General features: G+C 43.9%; 1 protein-coding gene across 1 annotated transcript in view; it reads left to right on the top strand.

Moving 5' to 3' along the window:
* The first annotated feature begins 1,878 nt into the window (after window positions 1–1,878).
* Window positions 1,879–22,149, top strand: part of LOC134949326 (cytochrome P450 2C23-like) — a 52,951-nt gene continuing 32,680 nt past the window's right edge. The window contains exons 1-3 of the mRNA XM_063937824.1: window positions 1,879–2,119; window positions 3,969–4,131; window positions 17,970–18,119. Coding sequence (XP_063793894.1) covers window positions 1,940–2,119; window positions 3,969–4,131; window positions 17,970–18,119 — 493 coding nt within the window. The 5' untranslated portion in view covers window positions 1,879–1,939. The remainder of the gene's footprint in view (window positions 2,120–3,968; window positions 4,132–17,969; window positions 18,120–22,149) is intronic.

Raw genomic sequence — 22,149 nt, 5'->3', positions numbered from 1 at the left:
CTTGCCTGCAGCAACCTACACAGTGCACCTTAGATGACTGCCAGGATGGTTCCTCTATGGGCAGGATGTCCTACTGTACATGTTGATCTAGTCATACAGGTTATATTGTATATTGCACACATATATCAGTTTTCCCATAGTGTATATGCCTTGGGTTTTTGTAAGGCTTATCTCCCACAGTGTAACCTTTGTAGGTCATCCAGCATGGATGTTTCACCTGGTCCGCTCGTAGATGGAATGAGAATACATGAAGCTAGTGGCTATGTTAGGACCCTACTCCAAGTGTTAGGATGCTGCAACTACCCCATTTTGTGTCATCTCTTCTAAGCATGATCTATTCCACTCAGGGTAATCCAACGTAGCGCACCCAAGATGGTTGCATGACCTGGTACCTTTCTTGGGTGGAATATATAACCTGTGGAATTTATAGCCCAAAACGACTGCACCAAAGCTGTATTATACTTATTTTTCCCCCCTTTTCTGTTTGCTTTTCTACTTTCTGTAACACTAAACCCATTGTACTATATATTTTTTTTATATCTGTAGAGCAACTTTGAGTCCTGCTGTAGAAAAGTGCGCTATAGATAAAATTATTATTATTATTATTATTATTATTAGTAGTAGTAGTAGTAGTAGTAGTAGTCTTGTCAGATGATTTTGTGAATATCTTAGTTGACAATTTATTTTAGTTCTTGAATTTGAGACACCCAAGTGATTGACGGTCTCTGAACTGAAAATGGAACTAAATCTGATGGTACTGGGAATATAGGGCCTAATTCAGACCTGACTGCAAAAGTAAAATCTTTCTCTAATGGGCAAAACCATGTGCAGTGCAGGTAGGGCAGATATGACACGTGCAGAGAGAGTTAGATTTGGGTGGGTTATTTTGTTTCTGTGCAGTGTAAATACTGGCTGCTTTATTTTTACACTGCAATTTAGATTTCAGTTTGAACACACCACACCCAAATCTAACTCTCTCTGCACATGTTATATCTGCCATCGCTATGTGAATAAGATGCACAAGCAGACTCTGCTGATAAAATAATAGGTGGCATACCTATAGTGTGTGTGCTACTGTTGCTGAATCTGCATACGAAATGCTACAGTTCAGTGTATTCTAGGAAACACTGTCTGGCACAAGTATGGCCATGGTGTATGAAGACACAGCTGTATATCGGTTATCAATTACTAATTCTACAACATTGCCAATTTCACTTTTGTAACCCCATGTGGGTCCATAAGTGAGGGTAAGGTACTATAGCAGTCAACCAGTGACATGTGGTGAGGTGAGGCAGAGCCTTTCCTGTCTCTATAAAGTATATGAAAAATACAAAAATATATTAGAACTACCTTCTTTGTATTATTGTAATAAATGTTATAATCAAAACGCTGGGGTGAAAAGTCTATGGCAGGTGAGGCAGTGTGACCCCCCCCCCTCCCCCCTCCCCGCCCCTGTATTTGGTTCCCTTGGAGATTTTACAACTAACAAATAAACAAAAACCTTTAGCTATTTTAATATTAAATGTAAACTGTCTGTCACAAAACAGAGCAAGACAATAGTTGGGCTTGGTTTAGGGTGACCTGTTTGTGTCTGCCACTCAACGTCATTGCAGGAACATATTATACCCCTTAAGAACATACTAAAGTCTTCCCCAAGGTCTTCTTGATAACTTTCCTTTCCCATATTGCTTTTAAAGTAAATTCTATACAGAAAATACCTTGTGTACCTCAAAGGGCATTTAAAACCGTATTAGGGTTATTCAGCATATACAATTCCTTATGCAATATAAATGTAACTCTGCACCAGTCTTAATCTCACCTAACCTGTCATTAATGATTACATGCTGTTTGGAATATAGTTCAGTGTCAAAGCTTTTTCTTATCAGAAGCAAAGTGGGACATAGCTCAGAGAACCTGCTGTAATTCTGCTGTGCCCATAATGGCACTAAATATAGCAGGGACCCTTCTCCTGGCTACTGGGGTCACTCTCCTGATTTACCTTGCTAAATGGTGGAATAGGATAACTCGGAAGAACCTGCCCCCGGGGCCCACACCTCTGCCCCTGCTGGGGAATATCATGCAGATCAGCACCACAGAATTTCCAAGATCTTTGGTTAAGGTAAGCTGTGGCATTTATACACGGTGGAGTCACATTATTATGACCACCTCCTACATTTGACGTTGGCTTTGCGTAGCCCATGAAGTATGTCACATGCCGTGCTCTGGCTTGGTGGGTAGGGATCAGTACGAGATCCCGCCAGAAGGTATCCCGGCGGTCGGAATACCGACACCGGGATCCCGACTGGCACAATCCCGACAGGGGGGCGGACGCAACGCAGCCCCTTGCGGGCAAACTAGTTTATTCTCCCTCTATGGGTGTCGTGGACACCCACGGAGGGAGAATATGTTGAGATTGTGCCGGTCGGGATCCCGGTGTTGGTATTCCGACTGCCGGGATCCCGTCCGGCGGGATCTTGACTGCATCCCGGGGGGTATACTGTATAAGATGTAAAATTAGCTGTTTGCACACATATCACTCGTTGCAGTCATGCGTAAAAGGGGTCATTTATCAGAGTTGCAAAAAGGGATGATTATCGGCTTTCAGGCCAAGGGTGGCAGTATTTCTGAAACAACGCAGTTTGTGACCTGCTGTGGCGAAGGTGTATTGTGACTGAACAAGTGGCACCATTGCGAATAACCAGCGTGGAAACTGCGGAGCACCATGATCCATTGATGTGAGATTTGAACATCGGCAACGAAGGTGCGTGAGGACCGACACGTATAGTGGAGCAGTCAAAATGAGCCTCGTGGCTTACAGACGTATGTCTAAAATGACAGTTTAGCCCATTTAGCCGGTGTCTGTGCTGCACACAGCGGTTACTCTGGCTATCAGCTGGTGTTCATTATAATGTGCCTCAACCGTGTACAGTAGCTTCACTATTTTTATAATACAACAGATATCTCTCAACATTCCAATATGTTCTAAAAGTACAGTATGTGCAGTGTGATTTAAATACAGTCATAGACAGAGAGAAATGGTTGAAGTGTCAGTGCATTTATGATAAGTAGACAAGCGCTGGAGTGTCTAAAACAAACTTCATCGGTAGATACTGTAGTATTAGATATTCACTATAACTGCTCATTAAAGATATAATGACCAGATACATCATACAGTATTTAGTCAAATAAAAAATAGAATTTTAGTAAGCCTATATAAAACTGTAAATCAGTGGCAAACGCAGGTTTTCTAGAGGGGGGTTTCCAAATGAAGTCCACAATCTCCCACTTTGCAGAACATTAGTGCGGGAGTCTGGAGGAGCGGTAGAAGAACCTAGTATGACTATGAACATTAATGTGAACATTCGTCTTTTTATGCACTGGATACTGTATGGAACACAGTATTAATATATAACTATCTATGGTCCTTAACTATAGATGGTCTCTAGTGTAGGCTGTATCAAACATGTAAATAATTAAAATAATATAAATACGTGGTCAGGAAAATGTTAAACATACCATAATAAATAAATACACAAACAAAATAGAACCAGTACTGTACTGTCCAAGCACACCTTCTTCCACATCATGGTAAGGCTCCTGTCTCTTCTTCCTAGTAGCTACTCTCTGGTCCAGTGCACAGTGTGAGGTCTCAGATCCACACACACGGCAAACATGGTAGAAGAAGCTGATACCACTGGCCATGTGCAGCAGCTCTGCTCTGTCCCTTAAACTGCATAATGTGGCAGCAGCTCTAGAATTCGGATTAAATAATTACTATTGTTGTCATAATTTGAACCACTTTCCAACAGAAGGGGGGTTTCCAGGCAACTGGAACCCCCGCCCCACTGCATTTGCCTATGTGAATGGTATATAATGTAGATATTTTTTTCAAAATGTTTAGCTATAAAACAGTATCCAAGCAACATACAGTTCAACCACTATAATGCATTGTATCTGTCTCTCTAAAGCTAAGTGAGAAGTACGGACCTGTGTACACCCTCTACATCGCCAACAATCCTGTAGTCATGCTGACTGGCTACGATGCTGTGAAGGAGGCGCTTGTTGATTGCAGTGATGCGTTTAGTGACAGAGGGGAATTGGAATCCGCAGATCTGTTCTTTAAGCCTTACGGTATGGTATTAAAAATATAACAATAGTACTTATTGCTGAACTACTACCTAAGCGGCTGAACATTAAGTCCAAAGTTTTAAACTGCTACAGAGAGGAGATGTAAATGGTAGAAAGGGGAAAGACCTCCCAGCGCTTCTTATCACGTAATATATTGGTGCTAAAATTAATAAAGGGCTTATACAGGTATAAATATCATCTGATAGTATTCTGTCAAATCCTTTACATATAAGAATATTGGGGGTCATTCCGAGTTGATCGCTCGCTAGCTAGTTTTAGCAGCCATGCAAACGCTATGCCGCCGCCCACTGGGGAGTGTATTTTAGCTTAGCTTGTGCAGCCGCTTGTGCAGCCGAGTTCTGCAAAAACAGTTTGTGTCGTTTCAGAGTAGCTCTGAACCTACTCAGCGCTTGCAATCACTTCAGGCTATTCATGTCCGGATTTAACGTCATAAACCAGCCCAGCGAACGCCCAGACACGCCTGCGTTTTTGCAAACACTCCCTGAAAATGGTCAGTTGACACCCAGAAACGCCCCCTTCATGTCAATCTTCTTGCGGCCGTCAGTGCAACTGAAAACTTTGCTAGAACCTGTGCAAAACAACAAATGCCTTTGTCCCCGAACGTCGCGCATGCACATTGCGGTGCATATGCATGCGCAGAAATGCCAATTTTAAGCCTGATCGCTGCGCTGTGAACAACGGCAGCTAGTGATCAACTCGGAATGACCCCCATTGTACACAGTTAATTTTTTATTTTTAAAAGGTACAAGAGAAATACATTCATTCGTAATTTTCAAATCTAATTAGAATGTAGGGTCCATAAAATTACATCTTCACGGGAGGGCACGCTATCGTGAGCCATGCCCCCATTTTCATCACCAAGGGGGCATGCCCAGCGTTCTGTGAGCTGCTGGCATGCCCCTTTCCTCCTGTCTCCTGAATAGACGCTGTGCGCAAGCAGGACCCTCCCAACTGCCCCTACCCCCACGCAGGACACTGTGGCCCGCTGGTGGGACAGCGTGACAGTCACAAAAAACGGGACTGTCCGGCGAAAATCGGGACAGTTGGGAGGTGTGAAGATGAGAATGATTAGGCCACTTAGATGCTGCAATAGCTGCAACTGAGTCATCTGGGGGCAGATGTATTAAGCCTGGAGAAGTGATAAAGCAGTGATAAAGCAGTGATAAGTGCAAGGTATAACGCACCAGCCAATCAGCTCCAATATGTAAATTGCAGTTAGGAGCTGATTGGCTGGTGCATTATGACCTTCCACTTATCACTGCTTTATCACTTCTCAAGGTTTATACATCTGCCCCCTGGTTATTACACTGAGCAGCCCCAGAGATCTTGGAAAGGAAAAGACCTAGTCATTCACAAAGAGTAACACAGTTTTAAGGTTATGTTTTATTCATATAAGATATCATTTAATAACATATCATGAACTGTGCTGTAAAATATTATTATTATTATTATTTTTATTATTATTATTATTATTATTATTATTATCCTTCATATCAGGGGTGGGGAACCTTTCAGGGGCATAAGTTATTATAAGGCGAAAAAGTTTATATTGCCTGCTGCAGCCCAGTTAAGGTATAAACTCACAGCCACATGTACACACATACACGCACTCACATATATACATATACACACAGTATACACACAGCATATTTACACACACACACACACACACACACACACACACACACACACACACTATACCACACATATATATACACACACATAGCCACATATATACATACTCAGTCACATACACATCTATACAAATACACACATACATATATAAACACACACATTGACACACACACACACTGTCCCCCACCCTGACACTTTCCTCCATAAGATACCTCTTCTCACCTGCCTCAGTGTAAGCATGCAGGAGCTGGGCAGCGGCGTTGTGCGGCAGGAGCTGAAGCCGGGAAGCTGTGCTGTGGTGGTGCAGGAGCCGAAGCCGGGTATCGGCACTGTGGAGCTGGCCAGCCGTGATGTCATCAGGCTGAACCTGGAGCTGGGTAGCTGCGCTATGGGCGGCAGGAGCTGAAGCATCGCTGTATCATCATCCTGGAGCCGGGCAACCGCACTTCTCAGGGGGCGGGAGCCGGGGTGTCATTCGGGAGACGGGAGCCACAACTGGATAACCACACTGTCGGAGGCAATGAAGAAGGTGCCCCCTTCATTGCTGGAGCCCGACGGCATCCGACTCTATTGCCTTCCAGACTTCCGCCACTGGAACCTTTGGCCCTCCAGCTGTTGTTGAGCTACACATATCAGTATGCCTTGCTACAGTTTTGCTATTTGGCCATGCTAAAACTGTTGCAGGGCATGCTGGGATGTGTAGTTCAACAACAGCTGGAGGGCCGAAGGTTCTCCATCCCTGCTTTATATGGTGCCACAAGGGATCCGCAGCCCCTAACAAAGTACATAAACAATTAGCACACAAGAATATTAGGGCAGATATTAGAGATAAGCGGGTTCGGTTCTCCGAGATCCGAACCCCCCCAAACTTCACCTATTTTACACGATTCCGAGGCAGCCTCTGATCTTCCCGCCTTGCTCGGTTAACACGAACTTGGCCGAACGTCATCATCCCGCTGTCGGATTATCGCAAGATTCATATTCTATATAAAGAGCCGCGCGTCGCCGCCATCTTCACTCGTGCATTAGAGATTGAATGGAGAGGACGTGGCTGTGTTCTGTCCCCTCAGTGTGCTGCAAATATCTGTGCTCACTGTGCTGCAAATATTTGTGCTCAGTGTGCTGAAAATATCTACGTTCTCTGCCTGAAAACGCTCCATATCTGTGCTCAGTGTGCTGCAAATATCTGTGCTCAGTGTACTGCATTGTGGGGACTGGGGACCACCAGTATATAATTATAGTAGTTCAGTACAGTAGCCCATTGCTGTATCTTGCAGCTCTGTGTTAAGTATACTATCTCTGTGCTGCATTATTGTGAGCAGTATATAGTAGGACAGTGCAGCATTTTGGTAACCAGCAGTATACACATACAGTACAATACAGTAGGCTATTGCTGTATCTTGCAGCTCTGTGTCAAGTATACTGTCTCTGTGCTGCATTATTGTGAGCAGTATATAGTAGGACAGTGCAGCATTTTGGTGACCAGCAGTATACATATATATTACAGTATAGTAGGCCATTGCTGTATCTTGCAGCTCTGTGTCAAGTATACTATCTCTGTGCTGCATTATTGTGAGCAGTATATAGTAGGACAGTGCAGCATTTTGGTGACCAGCAGTATACATATATAGTACAGTACAGTAGGCCATTGCTGTATCTTGCAGCTCTGTGTCAAGTATACTATCTCTGTGCTGCATTATTTTGAGCAGTATATAGTAGGACAGTGCAGCATTTTGGTGACCAGCAGTATACATATATATAATACAGTATAGTAAGCCATTGCTGTATCTTGCAGCTCTGTGTCAAGTATACTATCTCTGTGCTGCATTATTGGGAGCAGTAAATAGTAGGACAGTGCAACATTTTGGTGACCAGCAATATACATATTTATAGTACAGTACAGTACAGTACAGTAGGCCATTGCTGTATCTTGAAGCTCCGTGTCAAATATGCTATCTCTGTGTTTCATTATTGTGAGCAGTAGATAGTAGGACAGTGCAGCATTTTGGTGACCAGCAGTATACATATATAGTACAGTACAGTAGGCCATTGCTATTGATATATTACTGGCATATAATTCCACAAATTTAAAAATGGAGAACAAAAATGTGGAGGGTAAAATAGGGAAAGATCAAGATCCACTTCCACCTTGTGCTGAAGCTGCTGCCACTAGTCATGGCCGAGACAATGAAATGCCATCAACGTCGTCTGCCAAGGCCAATGCCTAATGTCATAGTAGAGAGCATGTAAAATCCAAAAAACAAAAGTTCAGTAAAATGACCCAAAAATCTAAATTAAAAGCGTCTGAGGAGAAGCGTAAACTTGCCAATATGCCATTTACGACACAGAGTGGCAAGGAACGGCTGAGGCCCTGGCCTATGTTCATGGCTAGTGGTTCAGCTTCACATGAGGATGGAAGCACTCATCCTCCTGCTAGAAAAATGAAAAGACTTAAGCTGGCAAAAGCACAGCAAAGAACTGTGCGTTCTTCTAAATCACAAATCCCCAAGGAAAGTCCAATTGTGACGGTTGCGATGCCTGACCTTCCCAACACTGGACGGGAAGAGGTGGCGCCTTCCACCATTTGCACGCCCCCTGCAAGTGCTGGAAGGAGCACCCACAGTCCAGTTCCTGATAGTCAAATTGAAGATGTCACTGTTGAAGTACACCAGGATGAGGATATGGGTGTTGCTGGTGCTGAGGAGGAAATTGATAAGGAGGATTCTGATGTTGAGGTGGTTTGTTTAAGTAAGGCACCCGAGGAGACACCTGTTGTCCGTGGGATGAATATGGCCATTGACATGCCTGGTCAAATTACAAAAAAAATCACCTCTTCGGTGGGGAATTATTTTAACAGAAATGCGAACAACATGTGTCAAGCCGTGTGTTGCCTTTGTCAAGCTGTAATAAGTAGGGGTAAGGATGTTAACCACCTAGGAACATCCTCCCTTATACGTCACCTGGAGCGCATTCCTCAGAAGTCATTGACAAGTTCAAAAACTTTGGGTGACAGCCGAATCAGTCCACTGACAACTAAATCCCTTCCTCTTGTACCCAAGCTCCTGCAAACCACACCACCAACTCCCTCAGTGCCAATTTCCTCCTTAGACACGAATGCCAATAGTCCTGCAGGCCATGTCACTGGCAAGTCTGACGAGTCCTCTTCTATCTGGGATTCCTCCGATGGATACTTGAGTGTTACGCCTACTGCTGCTGGCACTGCTGTTGTTGCTGCTGGGAGTCGATTGTCATCCCAGAGGGGAAGTCGGAAGACCACTTGTACTACTTCCAGTTAGCAATTGACTGTCCAACAGTCCTTTGCGAGGAAGATGAAATATCACAGCAGTCATCCTGCTGCAAAGCGGATAACTCAGGGCTTGGCAGCTGTATTGATGTTAAACGTGTGTCCGGTATCCACCGTTAATTCACAGCGAATTAGAGAATTGCTTAAGGTACTGTGTCCCTGGTACCAAATACCATCTAGGTTCCACTTTTCTAGGCAGGCGATACGTTAATGTACACAGACGTCAGAAAAAGAATCACCAGTGTCTTAAAAAATGCAGTTGTATCCAATGTTCACTTAACCACGGACATGTGGACAAGTGGAGCAGAGCAGACTCAGGACTATATGACTGTAACAGCCCACTGGGTAGATGTATTGCCTCCCGCAGCAACAACAGCAGCAGCGGCACCAGCAGCAGCATCTCGCAAACTCATTCCTAGGCAGGCTACGCTTTGTATCACTGCTTTCCATAAGAGGCACACAGCTGACAATCTCTTACGGAAACTGAGGAACATCATCACAGAATGGCTTACCCCAATTGGACTCTCCTGGGGATTTGTGACATCGGACAACGCCAACAATTTTGTGCGTGCATTACATGTGGGAAAATTCCAGCACGTCCCATGTTTTGCACATACATTGAATTTGGTGGTGCAGAATTTTTTTTAAAACGACAGGGGTGTGAAAGAGATGCTGTTGGTGTCCTGAAAAATTGCGGGCCACTTTCGGCATTCAGCCACCGCGTGCTGAAGACTGGAGCACCAGCAAATACACCGGAACCTGCCCCGCCATCATCTGAAGCATGAGGTGGTAATGAGGTGGATTTCAACCCTCTATATGCTTCAGAGGATGGAGGAGCAGCAAAAGGCCATTCAAGCCTATACATCTGCCTACAATATAGGCAAAGGAGGGGGAATGCACCTGACTCAAGCGCAGTGGAGAATGATTTCAATGTTGTGCAAGGTTCTGCAACCCTTTGAACTTTCCATACGTGAAGTCAGTTCAGATACTGCCAGCCTGAGTCAGGTCATTCCCCTCATCAGGCTTTTGCAGAAGCAGCTGGAGAGATTGAAGGAGGAGCTAAAATGGAGCGATTCCGCTAGGCATGTTGGAATTGTGGATGGAGCCCTTAATTCGCTTAACCAGGATTCACGGGTGGTCAATCTGTTGAAATCAAAGCACTACATTTTGGCCACCGTGCTCGATCCAAGGTTTATACCCTACGTTGTATCTCTCTTTCCGGCAGACACAAGTCTGCACATATTCAAACACCTGCTGGTGAGACACTTGTCAAGTCAAGCGGAACGTGACCCATCAACAGCTTCTTCTTCACATTCTTCCGCCACTGGGGCTGCAAGGAAAAGGATAAGAATTCCGAGCCCATCCGCTGGCGGTGATGCAAGGCAGTCTGGAGCGAGTGCAGACATCTGGTCCGGACTGAAGGACATGCCATTGATTACTGACATGTCGTCTACTGTCACTGCATATGATTCTGTCACCATTGAAAGAATGGTGGAGGCACGTTAGACAGTCCGTACATATACTGGCAGGAAAAAGAGGCAATTTGGAGGCCCTTGCACAAACTGGCTTTATTTTACCTAAGTTGCCCCCCCTCCAGTGTGTACTCCGAAAGAGTGTTTAGTGCAGCCGGTCACCTTGTCAGCAATTGGCATACAAGGTTACTTCCAGAAAATGTGGTAAAGATGATGTTCATCAAAATGAATTATAATCAATTCCTCCGTGGAGACATTCACCAGCAATTGCCTCCAGAAAGTACACAGGGACCTGAGATGGTGGATTCCAGTGGGGACGAATTAATACTCTGTGAGGAGGTGGATGTACACAGTGAAAGGGGTGATGAATCGAACGATGAGGAGGAGGTGGACATCTTGCTTTTGTAGAGCCAGTTTGTGCAAGGAGAGATTGATTGCTTCTTTTTTGGTGGGGGCCCAAACCAACTAGTAATTTCAGCCAAAGTCGTGTGGCAGACCCTGTGGCTGAAATGATAGGTTTGTTAAAGTGTGCAAGTCCTGTTTATACAACGTAAGGGTGGGTGGGAGGGCCCAAGGACAATTCCATCTTGCACCTCTTTTTTTTATCTATTTATCTCTGCATCATGTGCTGTTTGGGGACTATTTTTTTAAGTGCCATCCTGTCTGACACTGCAATGCCACTCCTAGATGGGCCAGGTGTTTGTGCCGCCCACTTGGGTCGCTTAGCTTAGTCATCCAGCGACCTCGGTGCAAATTTTAGGACTAAAAATAATATTGTGAGGTGTGAGGTGTTCAGAATAGACTGGAAATGAGTGGAAATTATGGTTATTGAGGTTAATAATACTATGGGATCAAAATTACCCCCAAATTCTATGATTTAAGATGTTTTTGAGGGGTTCTTGGAAAAAAAACACCCGAATCCAAAACACACCCGAATCCGACAAATATTTTTCAGGGAGGTTTTGCTAAAATGCGTCCGAATCCAAAACACGGCTGCGGAACCGAATCCAAAACCAAAACACAAAACCCAAAAAATTTCCAGTGCACATCTCTAGCAGATATATTAAGCCTGGAGAAGTGATAAAGCAATGATAAGTACAAGGTGATAATGCACCAGCCAATCAGCTCCTAACAGTAATTTCACAAATTGGAGCTGATTGGCTGGTGCATTATCACCTTGCACTTATCACTGCTTTATAACTGCTTTACCACTTCTCCAGGCTTAATACATCTGCCCCACAGTGCCTTATAATACAAGGCAAGTACATGGGAAATAAACATTTCTGCATAACTTGTCGTAGCACTTAAATATACAGCACAGCAGTGGAAACCAAGGGTGAGGTGCAGCTGGAGGGATTATGGAGTAGAAGATACTGTAATATACTGTAAGCAAAGGAAGCCAAAGCACATAAGAGCTCATGAGAGGTTACTTTCTTAAGGGGAGGGAGAAACAGGTGACACAGATGGGATAAATGGTGAACATGGCACAGAGGGTTAGGATGAGAGATTGATGGGTTTTATGAATAATTGGGTTTTGAGAGCCTTTTTTGAAGTTTTGTAAAAAGGTGGATAGTCTGATAGGGAGAATGAGTGAAATCCAGAGGTAAGGAGCAGCACAGGCAAAATCTTGGATGTGGTAATTAGAGGTAGAAATCAGTTGCCATTCATTTGTGGTAATGGGTGGGAGTATGAAGGGGGATGAGATCAGAGATATAAATGGGAGAGGATTCGGTGAGGGCTTTTGGGAGTGAGTGTGAAAAACTTGAATTTGGTTCTGAAGAGGAAGTGGAGCCTGTGTAGGGCTTGTACGAGAGGGGAGGCAAATGTAGTATGTTTGGACAGTGGCAAATGTAGTATGTTTGGACAGTCAGTTAATATGTGGCAGACCATATTATTTGAGAATTAACAGAATCCGTTAATAAAAATTCTCATAATGTATTAATATGGTCTGCCACATATTAACAACTGTCCCTTGTTCAATATTATGTATCTTGTAAATCACTGACTGTTTCTATTGATTAGTCTAGGCCACATTTAGGGGTCTATTCATGAAGCAGTGAAACGAGTGGAGAAGTGAGCCAGTGGAGAAGTTTCCCATGGCAACCAATCAGTGTTGAGGTAACATTTATAAAGTGCATGCTATAAAATTATACGTAGCAGCTGACTGGTTTCCATGGCCAACTTCTCTACTGGCTCACTTCTCTTCACTTTTCACTGCTTCATGAATAGATCCCTAAAACTAATATTATTAAAGTACACAGCAAGCACAAAACACCCACAAGAGTGACCCCAATTAACCTCGTGGTTAGCCGCGGACGGCAATTTTCCCATCATAGGCTAAAATGGAGCATCGCGAAGCTCCATTCTAGCCATGCGCTCCGCCTGATTGACAGTGGCGCTCCCTAATTGGCTGCCGGGTCCCCTAGTGACAGGAGTCACGGGGGATCCCAGCATTCGGGGAAAGGGGTTCCTTGTGTAAACAGGGAACCCCTTTAGTTCGTTGGACTGAGTCTTACATTTTTTTATTTTTTAACCCGTGTATTACTACATGGAATGAAGAGAACCGAGCTTCACTGGACTGTTTGTAAGTATATTTATTATTTTTTTACACGTACCCCTATTGGATTCTACTGGAGAAGGGGACGTGAATGGCAACATGGGATGTAGGTCAGTATGTATGAGTGTGTACGTGTACATGTATTTCTTTTGCTGCAGAACTACAGGTACCAGCGGGCCCATTATTCACCGCATTCTTGTACTTGTGGTTCTCCAAGTACCAGCAAGCGGGGATGGCTTGCTGGGACGTGTAGTTCCACAGCAAGAGACAATTAGTAGAGTTCTGGTAGACTTACCATGGTTAACACTCTTTCTGCAAGGTACAATGGGTTCCACAGGGCAAACATCAGGTGTAGAGTGGATCTTGATCCAGAGGCACCAACAGGCTAAAGCTTTAGGCTGTCCCAGGATGCATTGGGGCCTCCTCTGTAACTCTGCCTCCAGGCACTGTGAGCTCAGTTTCGTTAACCAGTCCAATGTAGGAGCAGGTCAGAGAGAAGGCAGATGTTAGTCACATAGAACCACATTCTCCTCACAGGAGAAGGGACCAGTGGCTAATTCCATACAAACCCACAGAAGCTAGGTGCATCAGAGTGGGCACCCTGTGGAACCCAGTGTACCTCACAGAAAGAGTTAACCATGGTAAGTTTACCATAACGCTCCTTTTCTGCAGCAGGGTATACTGTGTTCCACAGGGAAAACATCGGGTGATGTCCTAAAGCAGTTCCTCAAGGAAGGGGACGCGTCTTAGCGGGTATGAGAACCTGACATCCAAAGGAAGCATCCTGGGAGGCGGAAGTATCAAAGGCATAGAACCTAATGAACGTGTTCACTGAGGACCACGTATCCGCCTTGCACAATTGTTCTGCGGACGCGCCACGGCAGGCAACCCAAAAAGGTCCAACAGACTGAGTAGAATGGGCTTTATTAGCAGCAGGAGCTGGGAGTCCAGCCTGCGCATATGCTTGTGCAATCACCATCTGGCCAAGGTTTGCTTATTCGCAGCCACATTGTGGAAACCAGACAGTACTCCTGATAGAGGTAGTCCTCTCCACATATATATACGGAGAGCCCTTACCACATCCAAAGACTGTTCTTTGGGTGACAAGTCAGAAGAGATAAAGGTTGTAACCACAATCTCTTGGTTAAGGTGAAAAGATGACACCACTTTAGATAAGTAACCAGGGAGAGTTCTCAGAACTGACCAGTCACGGTGGAATATTAGAAAGGGAAGACAACAGGACAAAGCGCCTAAGTCCGACACCCTTCTAGCAGAGGCAATAGCCAGCTGAAACAGGACCATGGCTGTGAGCCATTTAAGGTCCACTGACTCAAGAGGTTCAAATGGAGACTTTTGGAGGGCAATCAGGAAAACAGATAGATCCCATGGAGCCACAGGAGGGACATAGGGAGGCTGAATCCGTAACACACTCTGAGTGAATGTATGAACATCAGGCATAGATGCAATTTTTTTCTGAAACCACACCGACAAGGCAGATAAGTGAACCTTGAGGAAGGCCAGACGAAAGGCCTAAATCCAGGCCTTGTTGCAGGAAAGCCAGGATTTTGGATGTACGCATCATAGTTCTTATCAGGACATAAGGTGATGTAAGAATTCCAGACCCTATAATAGATCCGAGCAGACGTCGGCTTACGGCCTTTCAACATAGTTTGAATGACTGCCTCAGAGAATCCTTTGTCTCTTAGGAGTGATGCTTCAAGAGCCATGTCATCAAAGCCATTCTGGCCAAGTCTGGATAGAGACAAGGGCCCTCTACGAGGAGGTCTGGTCATTGAGGAAGTGGAAGAGGGCGCTCTGTCGATAAACCCTGCAGGTCTGAGAACCAATGCCATCTGGGCCACGTGGGAGCGACTAGAAGTAGTATTCCTCCTTCATGATTGAACTTCCGCAGGCCCCTGGGCAGGAATGACACTGGAGGGAACACATAAGGCAGCCGAAAGTTCCATGGAATGGCTAGTGCATCCACGAATGCTGATTGAAGATTTGCTTGAAGTCTTGATCTGAAGACCGGATCTTTGTGATTGTGTCGAGATGCCATCAGTTCTACATCTGGTAGGCCACACATGTCCACTAGGAGTTGAAAGCCTTCCGGATGAAGGCTCCACTCTCCGGCGTGTACGTCCTGGCAACTGAGGATGTCCGCTTCCCAGTTTAGGACCCCCGAAATGAACACTGCCGATATTGCTGGCAGATGGCGTTGCCCATTGAAGGATTTTTGACACTTCCAACATTGCCACGCGGCTTCAAGTGCCACCTTGATGGTTGATGTATGCCACCATGGTCGCATTGTCTGACCATAACTGAACATGCCTGTTCTGTACTAGAGGCAGGGTGAGAGTTAATGCATTGAACCGCCCGCAGTTCCAGAATGTTTATCAGGAGGAGGGACTCCTACTTGGTCCAACGCCCCGGGAAAGAGTGTTGCTCCATCACTGCACCCCATCCCCGCAGACTGGCATCCATAGTCAGCAGGACCCAGTCGGGGTCTTGGGCTTATTGGTTTTGGAAGCACGAGATTGTCTCGGGTATACCTGACCTTTTGCTTTCCCTTGAGGTCGAAAGGAAAGAAAAGTGGTACCTTTTGCCATCTATACAGATGGATTAGTATTTGGGAGAAAGGCAGTTTTAGCAGCCACCAGTTCAAACACAATTTTATTTAAGTCTACCCCAAACAAGATGTCTCCCTTAAAAGGGAGTACCTCCAAGGTCTTTCCCTGAAACTACATGTCATCACTATTTTTGCCAATTCAATTTCTGCGGCTGAAGTTACTGTAGTTTGTTTTGGCTATGTATTTAAACAAAATAATATATATTTTAATATAATAAATGTACACCATGATCACAATTGCTTTACTGTATAACACTTAAATAACAACACTTTTAAAATGAAACATAAACAGATTGTATAAAATAGCCCTAACAGTATCTCATGATATTAGTTCAAGCTAATTAGGGTCCAATTACCAGATATAGCACAAATGATTCAAGTTAAATGGGAACATAGGTTATAATAAGTGAACACACTGTATTAGTGTGGCCAAAGTTTAGAGTCCACGCGTATCTACTACTTATTTGGAGTTTATCCAAGTGATATAAGCTGACTTGATTATAGTTAACACTTAAAGAGTCCTTGATTAATCAGGGTTCCTGCAATGATAGTGATAGCTCTCCTATAGTGTGCTTGTTGTCATACTGTTACATGTACATGTGCTGCTGCAGCTCTGTTCTGTCTGCTTAATTGCTGTAGCAGCTGCATGGGATTAGTGATCTTTGGGGGCTTGGCTGCAGGAGGCTGTTGATTGGCTCCTGAAACTGCCTTGCACTGCTTGCTGGTCATAGAGTCGGGTTGCAGCGGAAGCCTTTGTCTCTCTGTGTCAAATCCCCGTCCTGTTGGAACAGTGCTTCCTCTCTTTCATAGCTATAGCTCTGCAGTATCCCTGTTTGTTTGTCCCTGCTACCAATCCTTCTTTTGTGTCCCTGTTTTATGTGCTGTTTGTAGGAGTTCATGGTATAGTCCCTGCTTCTTGTGAGAAACTGCCAGTCCAGTGAGCTCTCATGCTAAAATATCTTTGCCAGACCCAGTCCTGTCTAGATCCTGTTTGCCTTAGCATCAGGTGCAGTGTGGATTCTTCCACACAATACTTGTTTCTTTGTCTTGTCCATATCTTCGGTCTTTCTGCTTGCTAAACATTATCATTTTAATTGCATACAGCTGCTTCACACATAACCACAACATTTGTCTCTTACCACAGTCCCATTCCACTACAGTCTTTCTCTCAGGCCTCATTAACTGTGTACATAGTCACAGCCCTATTAGTCTGTCCTTAGACCAATTCCTGGTCTCAGTCTTTCTCTGTCTGTCCTTGTCTAATCATCTCCTAGCTGTAGTATTGTTCCTATGTGTTGATTACTGCGGTTGCCAGGATTAACATTTACTGGCTTGGAACAATCTGTGTTATTAGTGTATCTGTTCTGCTTTCCCTGTCTGAACTCTATTGTCATGAACTTCTGTTGTTGCCAGTAGCTACTACTGCTGGTTCAGAGCATTTCTTGTTATTTACTGTATATACCAGTAGATTTATGTTCCTTGCCTGTCTCTTTAGTTAGATTAACCTGCCAGTTGGTTATTGACATCTCTCAATACCCAGGTATCTCGTTACTATTATTTGTTATTAATTCACCCTTCTCTTGTCTTGTTCTTGTCTTCTTCTATTCTTGGTATTGTCTTTGTTGTCTTTTCTACCGGCATTGATTTAGGTCACTTGAGGGTTAAGCTCATACAACCGCCAGTGGTATAAGTCCTGGTGGGCATCCCAGTACCCATGGTGCATAAAGCCTTATGGAAAAAGCAGCTCTTATAGGCTAGAAGACATGCTGATGCGTTCTATGAGTCTCAACCCCGGGTGTACAGGGGTCATTGCCCAGAAGACGATCAACAATCTCAACTCCTGCAAGGAACCTCAGTTGTATTCATGCAGTCCGGCAAAGAACGTCAGTTGCATTCATTACACATACATGTGTTCCTTTATCCTGGCATAAGTGGAGCTTTCAGTATCACTCAGCCATGATTGTAATACATTTAGTTTTCACAAAGCTGTGATCCTGGCAAAAGGTGGTAGTCATCTGACTCATTTCTTCATTGAGGAAAAGGCATTTGTATCATACAATGGATATTATCTATAGTAGAGTGGCAACATTCAAATACACAGTGCTTCTTTTCATGTACATCTAAAAGAAGGACTTGCCCTGTTTTTGATTATCTTATGATATACAATTAATCTTGGCAAATACTTTCATTGGAAGTAACAGAACACAATGCTTGAATTTTTAGGGGTCATCATGAGCAATGGGGAAAGGTGGAAGACAATGCGTCGCTTCTCTCTCATGACTATGAGGAATTTTGGAATGGGAAAGAGAAGCATTGAGGAGAGGATCCAGGAGGAGGCTCGATGTCTTGGGGAGACATTTATGAAGAACAAAGGTAGGTAAATATACTGTATAGACTGATGAAACAAAATTATGCATAAAAAATATTTCAGCATAATTTTTTCTAAATTCTCAAACTTCCCCCAAGCCACACTCATTATTTCGAAAGAGGCTATAAGAAATTCCCTAAGGGTATGATTTAATATATTATATATTATTATTATTAACAATACTTAAAATGTATTCCTAAAAAATATGTTGTCTATGGATGTATTATAGCACCTCATAACCCACTGTCTACAAGGTGAAAGTATTATTAAACTTATATTAAATCCATATCATTCATATATAATGAGCAATAGTTTTGTATAGGAGAAGTTACGGCACAATCAGGAATTCCTCCTTTAAACATGGTCATATCGGGCAACTGCATAGATATTACGTTATTATGTTATTTTGTGATATCTGAGGTATTTGCAGTCGATAAACCCTGCCAAGTTAGCCCTGCCATGTGTAATATATGTTACCCCCACATCTGAACGACACTAATAATTCTTATAACCACATATTTTATTTGACAATTCCACACTCCTAAATCATATTGGCCTTGTTTCAACCTAGCTAGCCGCACAACTACTGGATTAAACTCCCTATGCAAATTATTGTAATCATTATGCTACAATCCATCTCACAGGAAGATGGAACTGTGCTCACACTCTATCTGTGTGTGTGTGTGTGTGTGTGTGTGTGTGTGTGTGTGTGTGTATGTATGTATATATATATATATATACCAACAACTCTGATACATACAGCGGCACTCGGAGGCTTGTTAAAATTGCAAAAGGTGCTTTTACTGGATCATGGTTACAATTTGCATTCCAACGTTTCGGGGCATAAACCACCCCTTTGTCAAGGTGAGCAAATAACTTTTGTTTGCTCACCTTGACAAAGGGGTGGTTTATGCCCCGAAACGTTGGAATGCAAATTGTAACCATGATCCAGTAAAAGCACCTTTTGCAATTTTAACAAGCCTCCGAGTGCCGCTGTATGTATCAGAGTTGTTGGTAAAAATGGTTTTCCAGATGGCACCGGAGCACGATATCACCATCTAGGTGAGTGCCGATCCGTTTGCAGCAGCTATATATATATATATATATATTAATGATGAGCGGGTTCAGTTCCTCGGAATCCAAACCCCCCCCGAACTTCACCCATTTTACACGGTTCCGAGGCAGATTCTAATCTTCCCGCCTTGCTCGGTTAACCCGAGCGCGCCCGAAACGTCATCATCCCGCTGTCGGATTCTCGCGAGATTCGGATTCTATATAAGGAGCCGCGTGTCGCCGCCATTTTTAACTCGTGCATTGGAAATGATAGTGAGAGGACGTGGCTGACGTCCTCTCAGTTTTATTCAGGTGGCTGCAAATTTCTGTGCTCACTGCTTTATTGTGGGGACTGGGGACCAGCAGTATTATATAGGAGGAGTACAGTGCAGAGTTTTGCTGACCAGTGACCACCAGTATTATACGTTCTCTGCATGAAAAACGCTCCATATCAGTGCTCAGTGTGCTGCATATATCTGTGCTCACACTGCTTTATTGTGGGGACTGGGGACCAGCAGTATTATATAGGAGGAGTACAGTGCAGAGTTTTGCTGACCAGTGACCACCAGTATTATACGTTCTCTGCCTGAAAAACGCTCCATATCTGTGCTCAGTGTGCTGCATATATCTGTGCTCACACTGCTTTATTGTGGGGACTGGGGACCACCAGTATTATATAGGAGGAGTACAGTGGAGAGTTTTGCTGACCAGTGACCAGTGACCACCAGTATTATACGTTCTCTGCCTGAAAAACGCTCCATATCTGTGCTCAGTGTGCTGCATATATCTGTGCTCACACTGCTTTATTGTGGGAACTGGGGACCAGCAGTATTATATAGGAGGAGTACAGTGCAGAGTTTTGCTGACCAGTGACCAGTGACCACCAGTATTATACGTTCTCTGCCTGAAAAACGCTCCATATCTGTGCTGCATTGTAGTATATAGTAGGAGTACAGTGCATAATTTTGCTGACCACCAGTATATAATTTATAGCAGTACGGTACAGTAGGCCAATGCTCTACCTACCTCTGTGTCGTCAAGTATACTATCCATCCATACCTGTGGTGGATTTCAGTTTTGCACAGTTTGCTGACCACCAGTATATAATATATAGCAGTACGGTACAGCAGGCCACTGCTCTACCTACCTCTGTGTCGTCAAGTATACTATCCATCCATACCTGTGGTGCATTTCAGTTTTGCACAGTATATATAGTAGTAGGCCACTGCTATTGATACTGGCATATAATTCCACACATTAAAAAATGGAGAACAAAAATGTGGAGGGTAAAATAGGGAAAGATCAAGATCCACTTCCACCTCGTGCTGAAGCTGCTGCCACTAGTCATGGCCGAGATGATGAAATGCCATCAACGTCGTCTGCCAAGGCCGATGCCCAATGTCATAGTAGAGAGCATGTAAAAACCAAAACACTAAAGATCAGTAAAATGACCCAACAATCTAAATTAAAAGCGTCTGAGGAGAAGCGTAAACTTGCCAATATGCCATTTACGACACGGAGTGGCAAGGAACGGCTGAGGGCCTGGCCGATGTTCATTGCTAGTCGTTCAGCTTCACATGAGGATGGAAGCACTCATCCTCTCGCTAGAAAACTGCAGTGCCACTCCTAGATGGGCCAGGTGCTTGTGTCGGCCACTTGGGTCGCTTAGCTTAGTCACACAGCTACCTCATTGTGCCTCTTTTTTCTTTGCATCATGTGCTGTTTGGGGACTATTTTTTTGAAGTGCCATCCTGTCTGACACTGCAGTGCCACTCCTAGATGGGCCAGGTGTTTGTGTCGGCCACTTGTGTCGCTTAGCTTAGCCATCCAGCGACCTTGGTGCACCTCTTTTTTTCTTTATCATGTGCTGTTTGGGGACTATTTTTTAAATCTGCCATCCTGTCTGACACTGCAGTGCCACTCCTAGATGGGCCAGGTGTTTGTGTCGGCCACTTGGGTCGCTTAGCTTAGCCATCCAGCGACCTCTGTGCAAATTTTAGTACTAAAAATAATATTGTGAGGTGTGAGGTGTTCAGAATAGACTGGAAATGAGTGGAAATTATGGTTATTGAGGTTAATAATACTATGGGATCAAAATGACCCCCAAATTCTATGATTTAACCTGTTTTTGAGGGTTTTTTGTAAAAAAAAAAAACGAATCCAAAACACACCCGAATCCGACAAATAAATTTCAGGGAGGTTTTGCCAAAACGCGTCCGAATCCAAAACACGGCCGCGGAACCGAATCCAAAACCAAAGCACAAAACACGAAAAATGTCCGGTGCACATCACTTATATATATATATATATATATATATATATATATATATATATATATAGTATATATTGCACAATTTCATATGGAACAAGAATAATGCAGTAGGGTACTTGATATTTAGTTTAGCAGTTTAGAGTCAAGAGTCAGACCAGAATCAGGGAATGGTGAAAGAGTTAGTAAACATGACCAGGTTAATAGGAATTGTTCAATATCTGGAAATAGCGAGTAGTGCTTGTTGGAGGAGTCCAGACTCCAGAGTCATATTCAACAAGACAACATTTACAACAAAGGTCAATAAGTGTGATGGAGGAAAAGAAGAATCAGGTGAATCACAGGCCCCAAGCTTTACTGACAGACAGATAATATATGTTGTATATGCTTAAGTAGGACAACATATCAACAGTGTGATTAGGGGATCAGGGTAAGGGAGGGGGACTTACAGTACATGCCTAAAGCTCTCTGTAAGTACAGACACAAATAGGGAGAATGAGAGGGGTTAAGTCAACATCTTCCTCGGTACTGTAAATAGAGGAATAGTCCCTTAGCTGGCTGTGGACCAGCCTGTCATTGTCCTGGATTGACATCTACTCTCGTTTCAGTATGACACAATTCCTGGCAAGGCACAAAGCATTCTTAACAGATCATATTGTGCCACACCTTCTGGATTGCCTCATTACTATGGGTGGCAGGAAATGTATAAAGTA

Source organism: Pseudophryne corroboree, chromosome 8 (genome assembly GCF_028390025.1).
Source record: "Pseudophryne corroboree isolate aPseCor3 chromosome 8, aPseCor3.hap2, whole genome shotgun sequence".
Taxonomy (NCBI): Eukaryota; Metazoa; Chordata; class Amphibia; order Anura; family Myobatrachidae; genus Pseudophryne; species Pseudophryne corroboree.
This window is presented reverse-complemented; position numbering and strand designations above follow the sequence as displayed.